At 41.6% G+C, this 21,375-nt stretch overlaps 1 protein-coding gene across 3 annotated transcripts in view; it reads right to left on the reverse strand.

The window, feature by feature from the left end:
* Positions 1-21,375, reverse strand: part of has1 (hyaluronan synthase 1) — a 47,221-nt gene that overhangs the window by 2,358 nt on the left and 23,488 nt on the right. For 2 of the 3 annotated variants that reach the window (XM_008121785.3, XM_062962501.1), the window contains exons 2-4: positions 5,678-6,375; positions 2,378-2,603; positions 1,106-1,238 (exon numbers count right to left, since the gene is read on the reverse strand). In XM_008121785.3, coding sequence (XP_008119992.1) covers positions 1,106-1,238; positions 2,378-2,603; positions 5,678-6,375 — 1,057 coding nt within the window. Of the gene's footprint in view, positions 1-1,105; positions 1,239-2,377; positions 2,604-5,677; positions 6,376-14,659; positions 14,764-21,375 lie in introns of those variants that run through there. The other variant, XM_008121787.3, reaches the window with a different exon arrangement.

Consider the following 21,375-nt stretch of genomic DNA (forward strand, 5'->3'; position numbering starts at 1 on the left):
AGTACATTTCATTTCCAGACACACTTCTGGTAGAATCCTATAGGGATTTAGACCAGGCATGGGCAAACTTTGGCCCTCCAGGTGTTTTGGACTTCAACTCCCACAATTCCTAACAGCCGGTAGGCTGTTAGGAATTGTGGGAGTTGAAGTCCAAAACACCTGGAGGGCCAAAGTTTGCCCATGCCTGGTCTAGAATATTTGCTTACTTCTCTCCTGCTTATGAGAAGAGGAAGGGTGACGGGGTAGAGAGAAATGCTTTGTTAAAAAATAATAGTAATAATATCAATAGCAACTTTCCTAAGAACAAAAGCAGTTAGAAGCTTATATATATTACATAGAATTATTTATTTCAAAATCATTATTTGACTTTCCAGTGAGTAAAAGATAAATGGCTTAGCAATACAAGGAATGGTAAACAGATTTGGTATTTTATTTTGTTGAGGGAATGGGGAGAAAGGCTAGAAGGGGGGAGAGGGAAAGCGTAGTTGAGGAATGTAGAAGGCTTCAATTATTTATTCTACTTTAGCTTATTTTCAAGGTACGTAAGGAGAAACTCTTTTTATAAAAGTTATTGGCTATCATTCCCCAACTGGATGAATTCTTGGCCTGTTAACCAATTAGACAAACTTCTTTTCCCTCATCCCACGTAAGTATTTCTTCCTTTTTATTTAGCTTCAGCTGAAAATGACCTTGGCCATTTTTAAAACAATTGCAAATATCTGACAGGAGTCATTTGCCATACGCAAATGAGATCTATAGCTTATATAAATTTATATATATAAATTTTATTTCTACCCCACCACCATCTCCCCGAAGGGACTCGGGGCGGCCAGCTTCCAGGTATTGACTTTTGAGAAGAGCTTCACAGAGACGTCTTTTCTCTAGACATTTATGTCCTCCATCGCACCTCTATGGTTTGCTTCCACCTGAGGTTGTTTATTCAGTGGAGTTTTCTATTATTCATCATTTTGCATATCCACATAAATTCCTGTAATGTATCTCCCATATGGAGACAGGAGTTGTACTATATTTTTCCTGTCTCCCTGCTGCGATTCATTCTACATTGATCTTGTTTCAGGAGATTGAGTTAGTTGTGTTTCCTTACTTGGTGGCATAGCCGATGCTCAGCATCCTGTTGGTGAGGTGCCGATCATCCCCAAAAGTACAATGGGTTCCAAGGAATTTCTGATTGTACCAGGACTCCAGAAACTGTTGAAGGAGGTCATTCCGATATAAGCCTGAAGAGGGAAGATGGTGAGAAAATGAGAGCAGAAATGGAGAAAGACCTGCTGAGTCCCAGATAGACTTTAGGGAGGCAAAATGACCCCTTTTCCTTGATCTTCTTCTTGTTACTTTGGTAAGAGAGGGTTCACAGCTTCCATCAAATTCTCAGATTTTTTTATTGTGTCAGAAGCAACTTGAGAACATACTGCAAGTTGCTTCTGGTGTAAGAGAAACTGGCCATCTGCAGAGGCATTGACCAGGGAACACCCAGATGTGTTACCATCCTGCTGGGAGGCTTCTCACATGTCCCCGCAAGCTAGAGCTGACAGACAGGTGCTCACCCTGTCTCGTGGATACTAACCAGCAACCTTCAGGTCAGCAACCCAACCTGTAGGTCAGCAGTTCAGCTGGTACAAAGGTTTAACCCATTCCACCACCATTCTCAGATAGGCCATTACTTTAAAAGTTTAAGAACCACTATCCTAAATTATGTCAAGAGACACCACAGAGATACATAAAAATGTGCCATATTTTCTCTGAAAGCACAATGAAAGTATAGCTAATCATTTTTTCATAATTGTATATACCATTCCATAGATGAGGATGCACATTAAAACTGATAGTATAACTAAAGTATATATTATTTAGCATATTAACTTTAAGTAATTCTGATGTCAATTATAGTTATTCTTACATAGGTACATAATGTACAGCTTTAGAGTATTCTTCCAGACCTAAAGTGCTGCCTACTTCACACACATATAAATCTGACATTTCGCAAGAGAACAGTATGATCAAGAAAATCAGAATATAGTCAAGATGGCTATTAATGATGAAGTACTCATAAGCTAGGAGAGGCTGCAACAATTTGCTTTTGCCTGAGCCTACTGAAGGGGACATAATTTTACCTCCTCCTCCCCTCTCCCCACTGATTAATGCTTTAGACTCAGTTTAGACCAATGGATGCAAACAAGGGAAAGTGGGAGGAAAAGAGACATTTCAAAAGCAGCTGAAACTGTGGTTTAGCAGAGGATGAATCAAGGCTGTCTCTATCAAATCTGGGGGAAATCCCATGTTCTTCCTGATCTTAAGTAATAACACCATTGTCTATTGAGATGAAGAAGAAGGAAGCCATGGTTAGGAAAAGCCTTACCCAGAGGGCCACTGATACAGGAGACACAGTTGAAGAAGGACTGGCAGGCACGCTCAATGTTGAAGGCCATCCAGTAACGCAAGCTGCTCATGAAGCTGATGTAGGAGTCAGAGAGGTTCAGGATCCGCACATCTCCACCAACTGCCCCATAGCGTTCATTTGACTCCAACACCTTCACCAGTTCCACCGTTGCCTGTGGCTCCAGTTTGGTATCTGAGTCACAAACCTGGGAGAAGCCAAGAAATTTAGACCAGGTACAAGGCAAGCACATTAGATTTTGCTGCCTGAAGCAGAGAAATCCCTGCCATCTACCTACCCAAGCAGCCAGAATATAGGAACATTTAGGATTTAAACCCAGCCAAGTTATTTTGGTGTAGGAGGAATGCATTATGCCAGCTCAATGCAACGCCCAGGCAGAATAGCGACATTGCATGGCACCAATCGATGTCTGAGTGCTGTAGCACAGTCAATTTTAATGTGTCAGAAGCAAATTGAGGCAAGTCGCTTCTGGTATGAGAGAATCGGCTGTCTTCAAAGACATTGCCCAAGGGACGCCCAGATGCGTTACCATCCTTTAGGGGGCTTCTCTCCTGTCCCTGTGTAGGAAGCTAGAGCTGACAGGTGAGAGCTCTCCCTGTCTCGCGGATTCGAACTGCCAACCGTTAGGTCGGCAGTTCAACTGGCAAAAGGGTTTAACCTATTGCGCACAGTGTTCAGCTGCAATGTGCAAAGCGTAGCCACAATACAGAATGTTGATATATGTACTAGTCCACCTTTGCTGCCATCAGCAAAATACATCTGTTGTACTACAGCAAATCACCAACATGTGTAGGACATGTTACACAAGCATATATCACAAAAAGAATGTCAGACAGAAAATCCCATAAGTGCATTTCCATTTCCTTGGTGATAAAAACCTAGTACAACTGTGTCCATTAACTATTTCCTTGTCATTCAAAATGCCCCAAATTGGTTGCTAGACGTGGTTGCTTCATTCTGCTTAACAGAAGAACTGGACTAAGAACATTCTTGGTGCTTTTACATTGCTGGAAACACATTGAAAATGCAAGCAGAAGTCTGTAGCTGAACTCTCAGGTGGCAGAATCGATTCTCTCGAGAGATGTAACTTCTAGTAGCTACTGCATGAAAGACAGGACACACCAGTGCTTTCTCATCTCTACCAATGCCCACATGCACATACAGTAGAGTCTCACTTATCCAACGTTCTGGATTATCCAACGCATTTTTGTAGTCAATGTTTTCAATACATCGTGATATTTTGGTGCTAAATTTGTAAATACTGTAATTACTACATAGCATTACTGCGTATTGAACTACTTTTTCTGTCAAATTTGTTGTATAACATGATTTTTCTTTCCGTGTCAGGAGCAACCGGAGTTGCTTCTGGAGTGAGAGAATTGGCCGTCTGCAAGGACGTTGCCCAGGGGACGCCCGGATGTTTTGATGTTTTACCATCCTGATAGAGGGAGCTCATCCGCACTCTCCCCGGGTGGGATTCGAACCTGGCAGCTTTCAGGTCAGCAACCCAACCTTTCAGGTCAGCAACCCAACCTTGGCCACCGGGGGCTCCTTGGTATAACATGATGCTTTGGTGCTTAATTTGTAAAATCATAACCTAATTTGGTGTTTAATAGGCTTTTCCTTAATCTCTCCTTATTATCCAAAATATTCACTTATCCAACGTTCTGCCGGCGCGTTTATGTTGGATAAGTGAGACTCTACTGTATTACTACTCCTAGATGGGAATCTACAGCAACCAAGTGAGGTGTCCATGCATGTCCAGATTTCCTGGCAAAACCATGGCTAAAAACAAAAACTATATGGTTGTTTTGTTTGGGGTGAAGTGCCATGCAATAAGACTGGGATTTGGGAGGGTGCTCGCCAGACAGCCAGGCTTAGATGCTGTCTCAGCTTGCAACAGTCACTGCCTGGCTTGAGGCAAAAAAGTCACACTTTCGTTGCTCAATTGCCTCATCTGTGAAATGGGAATGATACATTCTTAATCGTGGCAGTGACTAATCCATGAGCAAGCAAGAATTATACCCCTTTTCTGTGGTCAAATTAATGAGATGGGTTGATGTTTTGGCTGCAGCCACGGCAAAAAGACAGATAGAGGGCTGATTTAGGAAAAGCAGAATTAGTTTAGATCTAGATTTTAAAGGCATTTATATGAGTAAGGGAGAACTTTGGACCTCCAAAGTCTTTTGGACTGCAGTCCACGTAATCTCTCACTACAGGCTATGTTTAGGGATGATGGAACTGAAATCCCATAAAATAAGAAAGGGCCATAGTTGCCAATCCTCGGGTTATACTGAGTAAAGAAACATGGGTTATTTAGTAACCATGTTTGTAGCTCAAGCAAAAATAATTATTTTGCATTTAGGTAAACAAATTTCCACAAATTATAACATTCTGCAGATGTAGTAAATTTGTATCTTTCCTCCTTTATTTGTTTCCAATAGGGATGCAGGAGGGCAATAGAACATTTGGCTCTTCAGGGGTTTTGGGGCTCCCAGTTCCTAACAGATGGTAAGCTGGCTGGGATTTCTGTGAGTTGAAATCCAAAACACATGGAGACCCAAAGGTTGGGAACCACTGGTCTATTAGGAGTTGGGAGCCACAAAAGAGCCAAACGTTCTGTTGCCCTCCTGCATCCCTATTGGAAGCAAATAAAGGAGGAAAGATACACATTTACTACATCTGCAGAACATTATAGTTCGTGGAAATTTGTTTATCCAGATGCAAAATAATTTGGTTCCCAAAGGTTGGGAACCACTGTATTAGACCATTGGTTGAGGGCAATGGAAATTATTGTACCCTTTAACGGATAACAATCTTGCCGAGCTTTACGTATGATTAAGCATTTGATTTTTTTTTTGCTGAATACAAGATAACATAATCTTTGAGCAGATAATGAAAGTAAATAAAAATGATTACGCATTCAATGTAAATGGTAGATCAGTAGGGAAAAGAAAAGTGAATGTAAAGACAAATAAAAAGATTAAAACAACCATTATATAGTACAATTAAACTGACAAATGTGCAGGTATAGACAAGTTTCAAGGTGGGTGCTTATCAGGTTGAATGTTGTACTGAGGATATATGCAGAGTGTTAAACTAGGATCAGGGGAGCCTGGGTGCATCGTTGATCTATTTCAATATAAGATTTAAGAGACCCTATTTGCATTGGGTGGTAGCTCATGTACATCACTTTGAGATTCTCAGAGGAAAGATGATAAACAAAATACAACATTGGACAAAGAGACAGAAATCAATTACCTGGACATAGTCTACTGAATTCCCCAGAGCCTTGAAAGCTGTGTACATGACTTCCCTTTTCCCGCCCCATTTCTGCATGATGCAGACACATCTCTTAGTCCGGATTAACTCTTCTACGATCAGTTGCCCGGGGTCCTCCATGTCTATTTCACTATAGAGAGATGGCTCATCCCCAGCCTGGTAACCACTGTCCCCTTCATCCACGTCCAGGTGAGGCTGCTGGTGGTAGTTGTTCTCCCAGATAAAACTGCCCACGTCCTCTCCTTCAAAGACTTCCTCAAACATATCCATCATGTACCGGTCATCAGGGCTGTTGCCGTCTATCACCATGATCACCCGGAGCTTGTCGGGGGGATACAAGGTTCCCTTGACGGACTGAAGGCACTCCCGAAGGTAAGCTGGATCCTCCTGATAAGCAGAGATGGTGAGAGCCACTGTCTTTGTATAGCTGCACTTCAGCGAGTCCCTCCTCATCTTTTTGTGCTCCAGAAAGGCAAAGAAGCTCTGAATGACAAGATGGCATGCGAGGAAGGCCCCATAAAGACCAAATGCCATGATGTGGTACTGGTCAGAAACCAGCTGGATACCTGTGATGTATGCCCAAGCCAGGACGGAGAGTATGAGTAAGGCAAAGCCGATGGTGAGGATCCGACGGCTAGTCGAGACAATGATCTTGGGAGCCTTTGTGACGTCCATGCCTAGGAGGAAGAATTCAGAAAAGTGAATGCCTTTGGTCATTTTCAAAAAGGTAGGTTCAATATTTAGCAGTAGAGGAAGTATTTATGATATCATTCCATGGTAGTTATTTTTAAAACCCACATTTCTAACCCTTATGACTATGGATATGATTGGAAAATGTGAGCACAGAAGCCACAGAAATAGCTGAATGGGGTCATGATCCTGTGAATTACTTACACCAGCTTAACCCCATAATTTAAAATGTGGTGCTATAGGAAATTTCTAGACCTGCTATGGACTTCTATAGGAATAAATGGGTCTTTGAGCAAATCAGGTCTTGCGAAGAAGACACAATGATCAAACTAAAACTTTGGACATATCCCGAAATGACTGTAAATAGCTGTGGATAAAGGTAAAGGTCTTCCCCTGACATTAAGTCCAGTCGTGTCCTGACTCTGGAGGTTGGTAGAAATCTCCATTTCTAAGCCGTAGAGCCAGCGTTGTCTGTAGACACCACCAAGATCATGTGGCTGGCATAATTGCATGGAGCACCGTTACCTTCCCGCCAAAGAGGTACCTATTGATCTACTCACATTTGCATGTTTTCGAACTGCTAGGTCGGCAGAAGTTGGGGCTAACAGCAGAAGCTCACTCCACTCCCCAGATGCGAACCTGCGACCTTTCAGTCTGCAAGTTCAGCAGCTCAACTCTTTAACACATTGCACCACCAGGGCCCTATGTAAATAGCTATAGTGCGTGGTAAAGTGCAAGGTAGTAGGGAAAAAGAAAGACTACATTATAGGTGGATGGACTCAGTCCTGCTTTTGCAAATTGTGAGAAAGGCAGCTAGTAAGTGGTTGCTTGGTGGTCTCTCATTCATAGGTTTACCATAAGCAGAAATTTATTTGATGGAAAATTTCATCATGAAGTACTTTTAAAGATGTTAAAAGCGAAGGCATTCTGTACCTCCTTTTGCAATACTTTAGCCACAACTGACAGAAGTGTCTAAAAGTATGAAAAACGAAAAATTTATGAGTCTTACATTTGTATAATTCATTTAAGGTCACATCTTTCAGCTTCTTGAAGTACAGAATCTGGATTTACAAGATTTTTTTCTTTAGCTTCAACTCTTCAACAATCATATTTGCAGAAAATTGGAGTGCTGGATCCTATCTCTTTGTTTCCCAAAGATAGGGAAATTTATGGGGGGGAGGGGGGGAAAGAAATATGCCTTTGGTGCTGGGTCAGGTTTTGTGTGTGTATTAGGATCCTTGAATTATCCTAAAAAGCTAATTTGTACCAAACAGGAGAGGCATAACCTTGGGACGAGGAGCAACTTTGGCAGGAGTGGTCCAAGACATTTTGCCACTGGAGGCAAAGGACAGCATGGCACCTGCTCCCGGTTCTACATTCAGAAGCTAACTGGGCTGTGGATGAATGCTAGTAATGGGATAGCATCAGAAGAAGCCAGCTGGGCAGTGAACCTTCTCTAGAGTCTTAAGTCTGAACTTTAAGAAGTTATCCAAGATGCTGAAACTTGGACAGGTCTTTAAAAATTCATACTATAGGTGAAATTGGATTCACTAATCCGGTGCCATGAAACTGGAACACTGGGAGCATCAGCTGCTCTTGGATAGGATTATGCATTGCACTTAATGGCTGTGTGCCATTTATAGGTACATAGGTCACCCAACACATTGAGCTGCAACAGAAAGAAAGAAAGAGGAGATGCCATTTATGTCCCTATGATCTGCCATTTCAAAGTGTTATTGCACTCTGCCCTATGGTAGGGCTGACCTCGAGTTCAGGAATCAGTGTAACAACATACATTTAATTCTAAAGATTGTCCTTTATTTCAACTCTGGGCTGCAATAAACTAGTTGGGTAGAAGGCCCTGCCTCCATCTCTATCTCTTTATCATTTTGACTCCTTACAATGTAATAATGCATTACATTGCATTGGTGCTGCCAATGTACCAGTTAATTGGGTCACTTGCACTGAACACTCATTTTGTGCCCAGAACAAGGTTGCCCTGCCATGGCACTCTCAAGCAGCTGAGTCTGGATGTCACAGAATGGCAGCACATTTGTATTTATTTATTGTGTTATGATTATATTTTTATAGCCAGGGATTTGGAGAGGGTTGCTTAATGGGATTTTCTGGGCCAAAACAAACTTGGCTGTCTTGGAGCACTACACACCTTGGGTTTGGAGAGCCGGATGGGGAATGCTGCCACTGATTGCAAAATATTTAGGCACCCATTTGAGGAGGAGGATGGCTGAAATGTTGGCTTTCGGAGCTTGGTTCTGGGCAGTTTCCTAGACTCATGGGTAAATTTTAATATATCCTCCACCCCCTCAGACTCCGCAGTGCCAACGTTTTGCCAAACTCACTCCTTGGCAAAGGCGTTGGGTAAAGCTATAAAAAGTTATTAACAGGCCCTAGGAAGGGACGTTTTCAAAAATTAAGGCAATTGGTAGTGTTGGTCACTGGATAAACAAATGAGAAAAGCACTCGATGTGATAGATACTGTTAACCACACCTCTCCTCAATAACTGGAATAGCACCCCATGTTCTGCCCTCCTCTTACTTGTCCTTTTTGCTCCATCATGTCAAAGCCATCTTCGTCATACTTTCAGCCACCTTGAAGACCAGTTTTGGGGCAGAAAGGGTGGGCTATCAGTACAATAAATAAACAAATCCAGCACCCTCAAGAGATATGTTGGACTACATATCTCATCATCCCTAGTTCTGTGGAATATGTTTCCAGATAATTGCATACACAGTGGCAGGTAAGTTCATACCCAATCTGGCAGGCTGGGAATGATGGGGACTGTAGTCCAACACATTTGAAAGATACCAAGGTGTTTGTGGGAGACTGGTATATACAGTAGAGTCTCATTTATCCAACATTCGCTTATCCAACATTCTGGATTATCCAACACAGTTTGCCTTCTGCCCCGATACACAGCTGTTTCTCAAGGCAGTAAGGATTGAACTTTTTATGGATTTAATTTCTGATAATGTTGCTTCTGTAAGTTCATTTTATGCAATTCTATCTTTATTTGTAGTCAATTTGTTAGTAGCCAATGTTTTTGTAGTAAATGTTTTCACTGTATGGCAATCTTTTGGTGCTAAATTAATAAATACAGTAATTACTACATAAGGTTACTGTGTTTTGGACTGCTTTTTCTGTCAATTTGTTGTAAAACATGACGTTTTTGGTGCTTAATTTGTAAAATCATAATGTAATTTGACATGTAATAGGCTTTTCCTTAATCCCTCCTTATTATCCAACATTTTTGCTTATCCAACGTTCTGCCAGCCCATTTATGTTAGATAAGTGAGAGTCTACTGTACCTCTAACTGGGAATACATCCCATTGATTATGGAACTTAATTCAGAGAAGAGCACATAAGGGGTACTAAGAATAACCAATGATAAAGTTCTCAGTTGCGCCACAAATTGTCTCAAATCAGTGGATTCTCGTGTTGGTTCTAAGTCCTATCCATTCCCAACATTCCCCCTTCCTGAATTGCTAAAGCACTGTGAAATAACATTTAGTACTTGGGGTGAATAATGTTGATAATAATAACAATAAATATCTAAAAAAAACAATATTGTCACCAGTTTGGGACTCAAGAAAGCTTTGCAGTTGCTGTGTGCCTTCAAGCTTCTATAAGTTCCTGACTTATAGTGACTGAAGGCAAACTTATAATATTTCCTGGGTTTTTCATGACCGAGCAGGGACTGGAGTCCAGAGGTATAGTCCAAAACTAAAACCACTATGCTCTCTCAAAGCTGTTCGCTACAGTTAATAACCAAACACAGATTTAAAAATTCGCAATATATCTCAAAAGCTGAACGCACAATGATGCAACCAGCCATGTGTCCCAATAGTCACATGAACAGACACTGTAGACGAAAGCACCACTGTTTTGTTGTATTGGAAATCCATGGCAACTGTTCTGGGAAACTGATATTGGTGGCTTACCACATTCTAAAAATACAGCTTCTTAGCCAAAGATGTTCACAGTCCAAATCTTGCCTAAATCACAAACTTTGTAGGTGGCCTTGGCTGAAATGCAATTGTATCTCAGCCTCCAATCTAGTAACTTCCCACCCAAACCAACAAAAGAATGAAAGTAATTCCAAAGAAATATCCGGCACATGGTATGCTTCTCCTTCCACTTTACCCTCCAATAAATAAATTTGGTATTTTTTGTGTTGCTTCAGAAACCCCTTTCGATCAGGAGGTGAAAGTAAAAGAACTGGATTCTTTCATTATTTTCAATTCTCGTAAGCTTCTGTTTCAAAGTGCCACAGAAATGACAAGTTACTTCCAGACAGCTCTGGACTGATCAGACATACCACTGTTGTTCTATTGAATGCAACTGGTCAGCTTTTCCATCAGATCAGAATGGTTTACGCAGGCTGGTTCAAACATTGGCAAACGGCTCTTCTACAAACCGATCTTTCAGCCCAGGTGGGAGCAGGCCGTCAAGGGCAGCCGGTAAGCAATCCTGATAACTTTAAAAGTAGGCTGCCTGCCTATTGTGCACATTGGCTGTGGGTTGGCTCGTGACCAGTATACCCAGGGCATAGCGTGGATCGCACAGTGGAGCGATAAATCAATCCACCGCAAGTATGAGACTCACAATTTGGCATTACAATGGGAACACAGGAAATGATCGTATATAAGTCCATCTAGTTCTGACCTGCCTCTTGTTCGTTAACAGTAGCTCTCCAAGAGCTCACCAAGAGTTCCCAGAGCTTACAAGAGATAGTAGGAATTGAACCTGGCACCTTTGGGATGCAGAAGACATCCTCTGCCATTAAATCCCCCCACTCCTCATGAAAGATACTGGAAGCCTCCAACAAGGTTAGTTAGTTATCCTCTAGATCAGGGGTCCTCAAACTTTTAAAGCAGAGGGCCGATCCACAATCCTTCAGACTGTGGAGGGGCCAAATTATCATTTGAAAAAAAAAACCCGAACAAATTCTTATGCACACTGCACATGTCTTATTTGTAGTGCAAAAGAACAACAACAATGAAAGAACAATACAATATTTAAAAATGAAAACAATTGTAACCAACATAAACCTATCAGAAGTGTGGGCCTGCTTCTGGCCAATGAGATAGTCAAGTTAATTAGGATTGTAGTTGTATGCCTTCAAGTCATTTCAGACTTTGGGCGAGCCTAAGTCTAAAATTATTTATTTATTCATTTACTACATTTATTTATTACATTTATATCCCGCCCTTCTCACCCCAAAGGGGACTCAGAGCATATATATATATTATATTATTAGCATAGCACAATATCAGTATTATATATTACTATATTGAACTATACCACTATACTGTAATATTATATGTAATATATAACATATAATTAATATTATTATATGGTATTAGTAGTAGTATTATATTGTATAATATTATAATATTATCAATATTATATCTATATACAATATATTATATTATTAAAAATTATATAAAATATTATAATATAAAACTGAGGGTGGGGGCCAGGTAAATGACCTTGGAGGGCCGCATCCGGCCCCCGGGCCTTAGTTTGGGGACCCCTGCTCTAGATGTTTGAGATAAAATCCCCATTCGCTTGGAGAAGAAGCAACAGAGAGATGATATGATAGCAATTTTTAAACATCTGAATGGATGTAGTGTAGAAGATGAAGCTGGCTTGTTGTCTGCTGCTCTAGTTCTACCTACACATTAGGAAGATCTTTACTATGAGCTAGTGGAGCTTATAAGTGTGGTGGATTCCTCATCTCGCTATGTAACAAAAAATTTTAAAAAACCATTGTTCCTGGTTTGAAAGAGTTATTTCCTGTTTAATTATGCAATACTTACTTAGTAGTTATTATACTCCAGAAATTTAGTTTTTGTGGCTGCCACAAACTATGCTGAATTGGTTGAGACAATGAGATATTCATTGAGAAACTATAGAAAAATATGCTGCAGGATGTCCAGCAAAAAAGCAAAGTTTTTGCAATTCAATAATCTTTTCTCATGTTTTTATGATAGAACCAATTAGGAAATGACATTTAACCAGGAACAAAAATTGTGTTGCATAGTGAGGTCATAGATCAGTTTGGATAGGCATCTTTCTGGAGTCTTTGCATGGTTCTTGGGGTCCTTTCCAATGCTAAGGTTTTGCGATCCTATAAGGTAAAGGTAAAGGTTTTCCCATGACATTAAATCCAGTCGTGTCCGACTCTGGGGGTTGGTGCTCATCTCCATTTCGAAGTTGAAGAGCCGGCATTGTCCGTAGACACCTCCAAGGTCATGACTGCATGGAGCGCTGTTACTTTCCTGCTGGGGCAATACCTATTGATCTGCTCACATTTGCATGTTTTCAAACTGCTAGGTTGGCAGAAGCTGCGGCTAACAGCGGGAGCTCAACCCATTCCCCAAATTCGAGCCTGCGACCTTTTGGTCTGCAAGTTCAGTGCTTTCCCCAAATCTCCATGAAGTCTAGAACATCTGAAGCACATCATGTTGCATACCTCAAATCCCTACAACTTTTAAAACTCTGAATTAATCCTAGCTATCCATTCCCATTTATTATTGCTAACTGGGATTTGGATCTATGGTTAACATTTCCAATAACAATGAAAGGGGGCTTCTATTTAATAAATCCGGTTGGCAGTACTAAAGGGTATGTATATTTTCCTTTTTGGAAAGAAACCCTTTAAACTCAGCCAAATAATCTGGAAAATTCACACACACACACATATGGAATTTAAGATCCAGATTTTCCATCATTTTAAGTCACAACTCACAGCTATTTATATTCTAGAAAAGAAAGAAATGTGCAGAAATCACAGAACCATTGCACCCAAAGCCATCTAGTTCAGCTCCTATCAGTAAAGTAATCCATGGCTAAAGCATTCCTATAGCTGACCCTTCTTGTAATACAATGTAAAAGGAACAAAGCTCTAATAACCACTAATTAGATTTTGTGAATGCCCAGTGACAAAAAGTGGGAAAGAAGCACTCTGCATATGCTCAGGGGCACACCTATCAATGACAAAGAAAGCAACCCATTCTACCTAGTAACAAATTAAATGCCCCCGTGGCAATGTGTGTGTGGGGAGCACTCTGTGTGTGCTCAGGAGCACACTAGTTATCAATGACCCTGAGAGTTCCTGGCAGAGAAAGCAGCTCATTAAGTGCACAAAGGAAAGCTGGGGGAAACCACTCTGTGTATGCTCAGGAGCACAAATTATCCTGAGAGCTCCTGGTAAAGACACTAACCCATTCCAACTACTAATTTTTTTTAAATGCCTCTGTATATGCTCAGGAGCATGTTGATTGTGAGAGGAAAAATCACTCTGTTCATGTACAGGAGCACACTGTTTATCACTAATTACAACTGGTTTTTGCTAATGATCCTGACTTTTTCCTAGCATGAAAAGCAACTTGATCAGTTAACAAATGAAATGCCAAATAGCAAGATGGGAAAAAGCACTCTGTATATGCTCAGGAGCATGTTGATTATTATCAATGATCCTGAGAGTTCCTGGCAGGAAAAAGCACCTCCACCAGTTAACAAATGAAATGCCAAATAGCAAAGATGAGGAAAAGCACTCTATGTATACTCAGGAGAAGACAAATTAAATACCCAATTGCGAGTGGGGGGAAGCACTCTGTGTATGCTCAGGAGCACACTGATGGATAAATAGTCCTGAGAGTCCCTGGCAGGAAAAGTAAATCCTTCAAATTAATGAATCAAATGGCAAAGTGGGGGAAAGCACTCTGTGTATGCTCAGGAGCACACCGATGAATCAATAATCCTGAGAGTCCCTGGCAGGAAAAGTAATTTCATCAAGTTAATAAATCAAATGGCAAAGTGGGGGAAAGCACTCTGTGTATGCTCAGGAGCACACTGATGGATCAATAGTCCTGAGAGTCCCTGGCAGGAAAAGTAATTCCATCAAATTAATAAATCAAATAGCAAAATGAGGTAAAGCTCAGGAGAATACCGATTATCAATCACTCTGAGAGTCCCTGGCAGAGAAAGCAATCCACTCCATCTGTTAACAAATGTCCAATGGTAAGGTAGTGGGGAAAGCACTCTGCGTATGCTCAGGAGCCCACTGATTCCATCAATGACCCTTCCTGGCAGAGGAGGCAACTCATTCTGTGAAGGAATGGACCCTGGCTTTCCAGGCGAGCCCCTCCTTCCCTGCTGAGCGGGGCCGCGTGTCTGCCTCTCCCAGGCGATGTTGGGGGGCTTCTGGACCCCCAGCCTGGCCTCCCCCCGGCTTTTGGCTCACCTGCGGCTTCGGAGCAGGATCTGCGAAGGCTTTCGAGGAGGGTCTGGTCTCTCTTTCATCTCTGGCGGGGAAGGTTTTTGAATGCCGGGGAGGGACGGGGCGGACCCTCGGCTGCGTCAATAGGGGCTGAGCCCCATCTGATGTCACGGGGAGCTCCCTTCGGACAGGCAAGACGGGGACAAGCTGGCACTTCTTCCCCCAAACAACCAACCAACCGCCCCCTCCTTGAAAAAAAAAATTAAAACACAAAACAATCTCCTCGCGCCTTTGGCTTATTTGCTTCCAGTTTAATTTCTCTGTCTGATTTTTCTCTCTCATTCACTTCCCCCTTTTCTTTGAAACAAGAAGCAACTTTCTGACGTGTTGTCGAAGGCTTTCATGGCCGGAATCACTGGCTTGCTGTGAGTTTCCCGGGCTGTATGGTCATGTTCCAGAAGCATTCTCTCCTGACGCTTCGCCCACATCTATGGCAGCCATCCTCAGAGGTTGTGAGGTCTGTTGGAAACTAGACAAGTGGGGTTAATATCTCTGTGGAAAGTCCAGGGTGGGGGAAAGCACTCTTCTCTGTCCGAGGCAAGTATGAATGTTGCAATTAATCAGCTTGAGCATTGAATAGCCTGTCAAATTGATGGCCAGGGATGTCAGATTCAATGCCTGGCTGTTTCCTGCCTGGGGGAATCCTTTGTTGGGAGGTGTTAACTGTCCCTGATTTATTTATTTATTACAATATTTATATCCCGCCCTTCTCACCCAATAGGGGACTCAGGGCGGCTTACGATAAAACACATATATAAAATCGTACAATACATTGTGAATCAATTAAAAAGTTATCAAATTACATCAGACAATCATAAAAACATTTATAAAATACAGATGGCATGTTCGAGTCTAAAAGACTGGGTCTGAAAGACGGTCTGATTGATTCATGTCTGAAATTCCCCTGTTTTCTGAGTGTTGTTCTTTATTTACTTTCCTGATTTTGGAGTTTTTTTTAATACTGGTAGACAGATTTTTTGTTCGTTTTGATGGTTTCCTCCTTTCTGTTGGAATTGTCCACATGCTTGTGGATTTCAGTGGCTTCTCTGTGTAGTCTGACATGGTGGTTGTTAGAGTGGTCCAAACAATAAAGCTCTAAAGTCAGGACAGTAAATAAAGAACAACACTCATAAGATGAAAATTCCAGACAAGAAACAATCAGGGGCAGTTAACACCTCCCAATGAAAGATTGCCCCGGGCAGGAAGCAGCCAGGCTTTGAAGCTGCCAGGCTATTCAATGCTAATCAAGCTGGTCAATTGCAACATTCACACTTGCCTCAAGCAGACAAGAGTTCTTCCTCCCACCTTGGACATTCCACAGATATAGAAACCCCACTTGCCTAGTTTCCATCAGACCTCACAACCTCTGAGGATGCCTGCCATAGACGTGGGTGGAACGTCAGGAGAGAATGCTTCTGGAACATGGCCATTCAGCCCGGAAAACTCACAGCAACCCAACTTTCTGATGCTCAGAAGAGGCCCCTGACAAGGTGCATGGTGCCTTTGGAAAACGTTGGGAAGCAAAGTGTCCCAAAGTGAAAGGAGTTTTGTTTTAAAACAAAACATACTACACTTGGGCTGGATTTACACTGCAGAATTAATGTACTTATGGAATCATTTGATTTGTAATCATAGCACCACCCCGCATTGGCTGAGAAGGCTAAAGGTTGTTAAGCTGCAACTCCAATGATTCCATAGTATTAAGTCATGGCAGTGAACGTGATAACAAACTGTATTGAGTCTGCAGTGCAGATGCATCCAAGACAGACTTATCATTGATTTTTTTTCAGGCTAAAGGCTTTTAAGGAAGAAGGTTTGTAAGACCATACCAGGGTCTGTTGCTCCTTATGGAGAGAAAAAGTGGGATATAAATAAACATAATAAACATGATAATAATAACAACAATAATAAATAATTTGCCAGTCTCAGAACCAAGCACCAGTCAACCACACTCACCACTAAACCACACTGCATTTGGGTCTGAGGGTGCATTTGCACTGTAGTATTAATGCAGTTTGACGCCACTTATTAGCACAGCAGGTTAAACCACCAGCTGCAGCAAATCTTGTCAATCCACAGTTCGAAGCCCTGGTCAGGGTGAGATCCTGGCCTTTAGCCCTGTTTCTGTCAACCAAGCAAAAAATGTGAGTAGATAAATAGGTACCGCTTAAAAGCAGGGGAGATATTTTAAAGCACCCATAAAGGAAAAATGAATCATAGAATCATAGAATCATAGAACAGTAGAGTTGGAAGAGACCCCATGGGCCATCCAGTCCAACCCCCTGCCAAGTAGCAGGAAATCACGTTCAAAGCACCCCCGACAGATGGCCATCCAGCCTCTGCTTAAAAGCCTCCAAAGAGCCTCCACCACAGAGAGTTCCACTGCCGAACAGCTCTCACAGTCAGGAAGTTCTTCCTAATGTTCAGGTGGAATTTCCTTTCCTGTAGTTTGAAGACATTGTTCCGCATCCTAGTCTGCCAGAAAATGCCAGTGATCCAACCAAAAAAGGAGGAAGTTTATGAATAAAAATCTTTTTGGCAGGGAGATGGAGTGACAGCATCTCTCTCTCCCCCCCCCCCCCCCCAATGGCTGAAATCGAGCACAAGCCTCTGAGATGCCAAAGATGGGAAAAGCCTATATACACTATATATTCTATGTACAATGGTCTATCTTGTCCATGTATAAATGACACTAAACATTTGCCATATATATATGCTCTGTGATCCGTCCTGAGTCCCCTTCAGGGTGAGAAGGGCGGAATATAAATACTGTAAATAAATAAAAAAATTATTAGTATATTTACAGTAGAGTCTCCCTTATCCAAGCTAAACGGGCCGGCAGAAGCTTGAATAAGCAAATATCTTGGATAATAAGGAAGGGTTAAGGAGAAGTCTATTAAACATCAAATTAGGTTATGATTTTACAAATTAAGCACCTAAACATCATGTTATACAACAAATTTGACAGAAAAAGTAGTTCAATACGCAGTAATGTTATGTTGTAATTACTGTATTTACGAATTTAGCACCAAAATATCATGATATATTGAAAACATTGACTACAAAAATGGCTTGGATTATCCAGAAGCTTGGATGAGCGAGGCTTGGATAAGTGAGACTCTACTGTATTTATATCTCACTTTATTTATCTCTCCTGGAGGAGACTCAAAGTGATTTTAAATGCCATGGCTAAGGAATCATGGGAACTGAGTATATATTTACTCCCTTCTTCAACTTGATTTTCACAACTTTGCAAAATCTGAAAAAGCACCACGGAAGAAGGGGCCAAGGATTTGGCCCATTGGATCCTACCCCAGTTGGCCTTTTCTGACTGTTTCCTCGAGATCTACGTTTGCTCAGAAGGAAGCACTGCACCATCAGCCAAAAGTGGGTGTGAGTGGAAATCCCAACATTGTACAGAAAAACCTCTTGAGAGTTTCCAAACAGAAGCCTTGCTCAAGTTTTGGGAAAGGACTTTTATCAGAAGAAAGAGGATTATTCCTTCTGGCCGGAGATTTGTCTGTCGCAACGAAGGCCAGACTTTGGAAGTAAATTGCAAGTAGGGAAATCCAGCCCTGGGATAAGCATGCGGAGGAGCTGCCACTCCTTTCCAGAGTGTTTTCTCTTTCTTACCATTTACAGGATACACATGGAAGTAAGCTCCATTTAGTTCCCTTTGAAATAAGACGAGTGCAAAGGAGTAATCTGCCTCCTGACATAACATTCTACTTTTCTCTGGCATGAAAAGGCATGGGAGGCTTTTTGCATTGATTCAAAAACCTCCACAATCTGTTTGACCCAAAGGGAAAAGTAAGATAAAAGAACAATAGGTTTATACTGGCATAACTAGACACGGGAATGCTGGCCATAGGGAACGAAAGACGTGAGTCACTATACTTGTGTAGGTAAAGGTTTTCCCCTGAGGTTAAGTCCAGTCATGTCTGACTCTGGGGGTTGGTGCTCATCTCCATTTCTAAGCTGAAGAGCCGGTGTTGTCCGTAGACGCCTCCAAGGTCATGTGGCCAGCATGAATCCATGGAGCGCCATTATCTTCCCGCTGGAGTGGTACCTATTGATCTACTCATAGTTGCATATTTTCGAACTGCTAGGTTGGCAGAAGCTGGGGCTAACAGTGGGAGCTCACCCTGCTCCCCAAATTCAATCCCCCACCCTTTCAGTCAGCAGTTCAATCCGCTGCGCCACCAGGGGCTCCAACACTAACCACTATACCACCCTTTTCTATTACTTCCACATTTAAAAGATATAGATTCCTGGATTTCCCAAGGACTTGGTAGGAAAACAATAGATAAACCTAAAAATTGGCAGCAGTTCGCCTACAGTCCAGATTTGGGAGTTAATCCATTGAACTCAAAGAGTTGAACTTCTGAACAGACATCCAGAGAACTGTACCTTTTGTCCAGTGACTGAAACCCTTTTGATGCCCAGTTGATGGGCAGCTTATTTCTTTTCTTTTTTTTCAATTGGCTTTCCCCATATAAAGTTTCACAGAAACAATTAGATGTGATTTCACAAAGGAGGTAATATTTCTTTTTTAAAATCACTCCCATAACATGTGAGCAATCATTTAAAGGAAAATAGCCAGTGACTCTCCAGATGTGTTTTGACTGCAGCTGCCATCATCCCCTGCCGACATTAATTGATGGCTAGGAATGGGGTTTTCCCTGTCTCTGGTTTAAAAAGTCTTGTTTTGTACCCAGTGTCAATTTAATTGATTAACTAATTAAAACTTGGGCCATTTCTCTCTCTCATTCACAGACAGAATGAAAAAAATAGATTAAAGCACAATGTAACAGGTTCAAAATTACAAATATAGATTGACCTCTGCATTTTATGGTTTTGACTTCTGTGCATTTGAATATTGACAGATTTGATAAAAATGTCCTCTCGGGTATTTTTTGCACGCCCATTATTTTTGCTGGGGTTGTCCTCTGCTTCTAACCCCAAACAATGGAGAGAGCTCTCTAAATACACTTGAGCCTTCTCTGGCTTAATTGATGGCCTTTCAAATGTATTCTACGTCTTACTGTGTTTTCTGTTGAAGTGCTTTATTTGCTGCTTTTGTTTCTACTCAAACGTACTCTGTTTTAAAAATAATGGGTAAATGGCATCGCGTATAAATAGCTTACATATAAACATCACCATGTGGTGGCAAATCTATCTATTTATCCACTTACCTGCCTATATATACTTGCTTATCTATTTATATATATCTGAGAATGAATCATACATAAACTTCATCCATATATTTTGTTCCAAGTCGAAACAGAAATAGGTGGCGAGCTGTCAGTTATTTCTACTATCATAAAATGTACAGTGATTTTTCTAATGATGAAATAGATCCCCCTTTTTTAGTTTCTCCCACATGGAAGCAAGTAACAAAGCTTCTTAAAATGCTTTCCAAATGTAATGCATCCAGTTACACAACCTGATCAGTTTTCTCTGAAATGTTGCAGATAAATTTTGTGAGCTTCCTTTAGGTACCCTGATTTCAAGTGCCTTCTGGTTGACTGGCGCTTTTAAAGGAGTGAACATTGCACACCAAAACAGGACAATTATGTTTTTCTGTTCACATTATTTCATTCCCCAACTTCCAATTTACGAGTGGTTGGTAACATGATGTGCTTGGTCCAAATCCACCTGATTTAAAAACTTCTGCATCATCATCACCCAGTTTTTTTTTTTTTTTTGCCTGGCATCAACAGAAATCTCTGTTGATACCAGTATCCTTGGACAGTTCTAGTGATTAAGAGTCCCAGCAAACACTATCACTAACATATGGTTTAAGCCAAGGTGGCAGATTCTGGGAGAAGGCACCAAGGTAAAGAAAGTTGTGTGTGCCTGTTATATAGTATCAAGCTGTCCTATAGGCTTGTGCAATTTGGCTGGAGGGTGATCCGTTTTTGGTATCTGAATTTTGTTGGGTACCCAGATCCATTTTTGGGAGCCTCCTGAAAATCGGCTAGTGGCAAAATCTGTTTTTGTCTGGGCATCCGAAAGATCCAGAAAGATTTGTCCCATTGGTGGGAATGGGGAACCTACGAAGCTTCCCTCTCTGTTCCTGGACTCCTTTTATTTCTTCCTTTCAAGGGAGCCTGGGTTTACCCAACGGGGTTAAGGAAGCACCCCTCCTTGGACCCTTTCCTATCTTCCTTTCAATAGAGTCTGAGTTTGAAGAACTAGAATCATCTTCTTCAGTCGTTTCTGACTCTTCATGACCTCATGGACCAGTCTACGCCAGAGCTCCCTGTCATTCGTCGTCGCCCCCAGTTCCTTCAAGTTCATGCCAGTCACTTCAAGGATACCATCCATCCATCTTGCCCTTGGTCAGTCTCTCTTCCTTTTTCCTTCCATTTTCCCCAGTATCATGATCTTTTCCAAGCTTTCCTGTCTCCTCATGATGTGGCCAAAATATTTCAACTTTGCCTCTAATATCCTTCCCTCCAGTGAGCAGTCGGGCATTATTTCCTGGAGGATGGACTGGTTGGATCTTCTTGCGGTACAAGGCACTTTCAGGATTTTCCTCCAGCACCAAAGTTCAAAAGCGTCTATCTTCCTTTGCTCAGCCTTCCTTATGGTCCACCTCTCACATCCATAGGTCACTATGGGGAATACCATTGCTTTCACTATGCGGAACTTCATTGCCAGTGTGATGTCTCTGC

The sequence above is a fragment of the Anolis carolinensis genome, unplaced genomic scaffold (genome assembly GCF_035594765.1).
Source record: "Anolis carolinensis isolate JA03-04 unplaced genomic scaffold, rAnoCar3.1.pri scaffold_10, whole genome shotgun sequence".
NCBI classification, from domain to species: domain Eukaryota; kingdom Metazoa; phylum Chordata; class Lepidosauria; order Squamata; family Dactyloidae; genus Anolis; species Anolis carolinensis.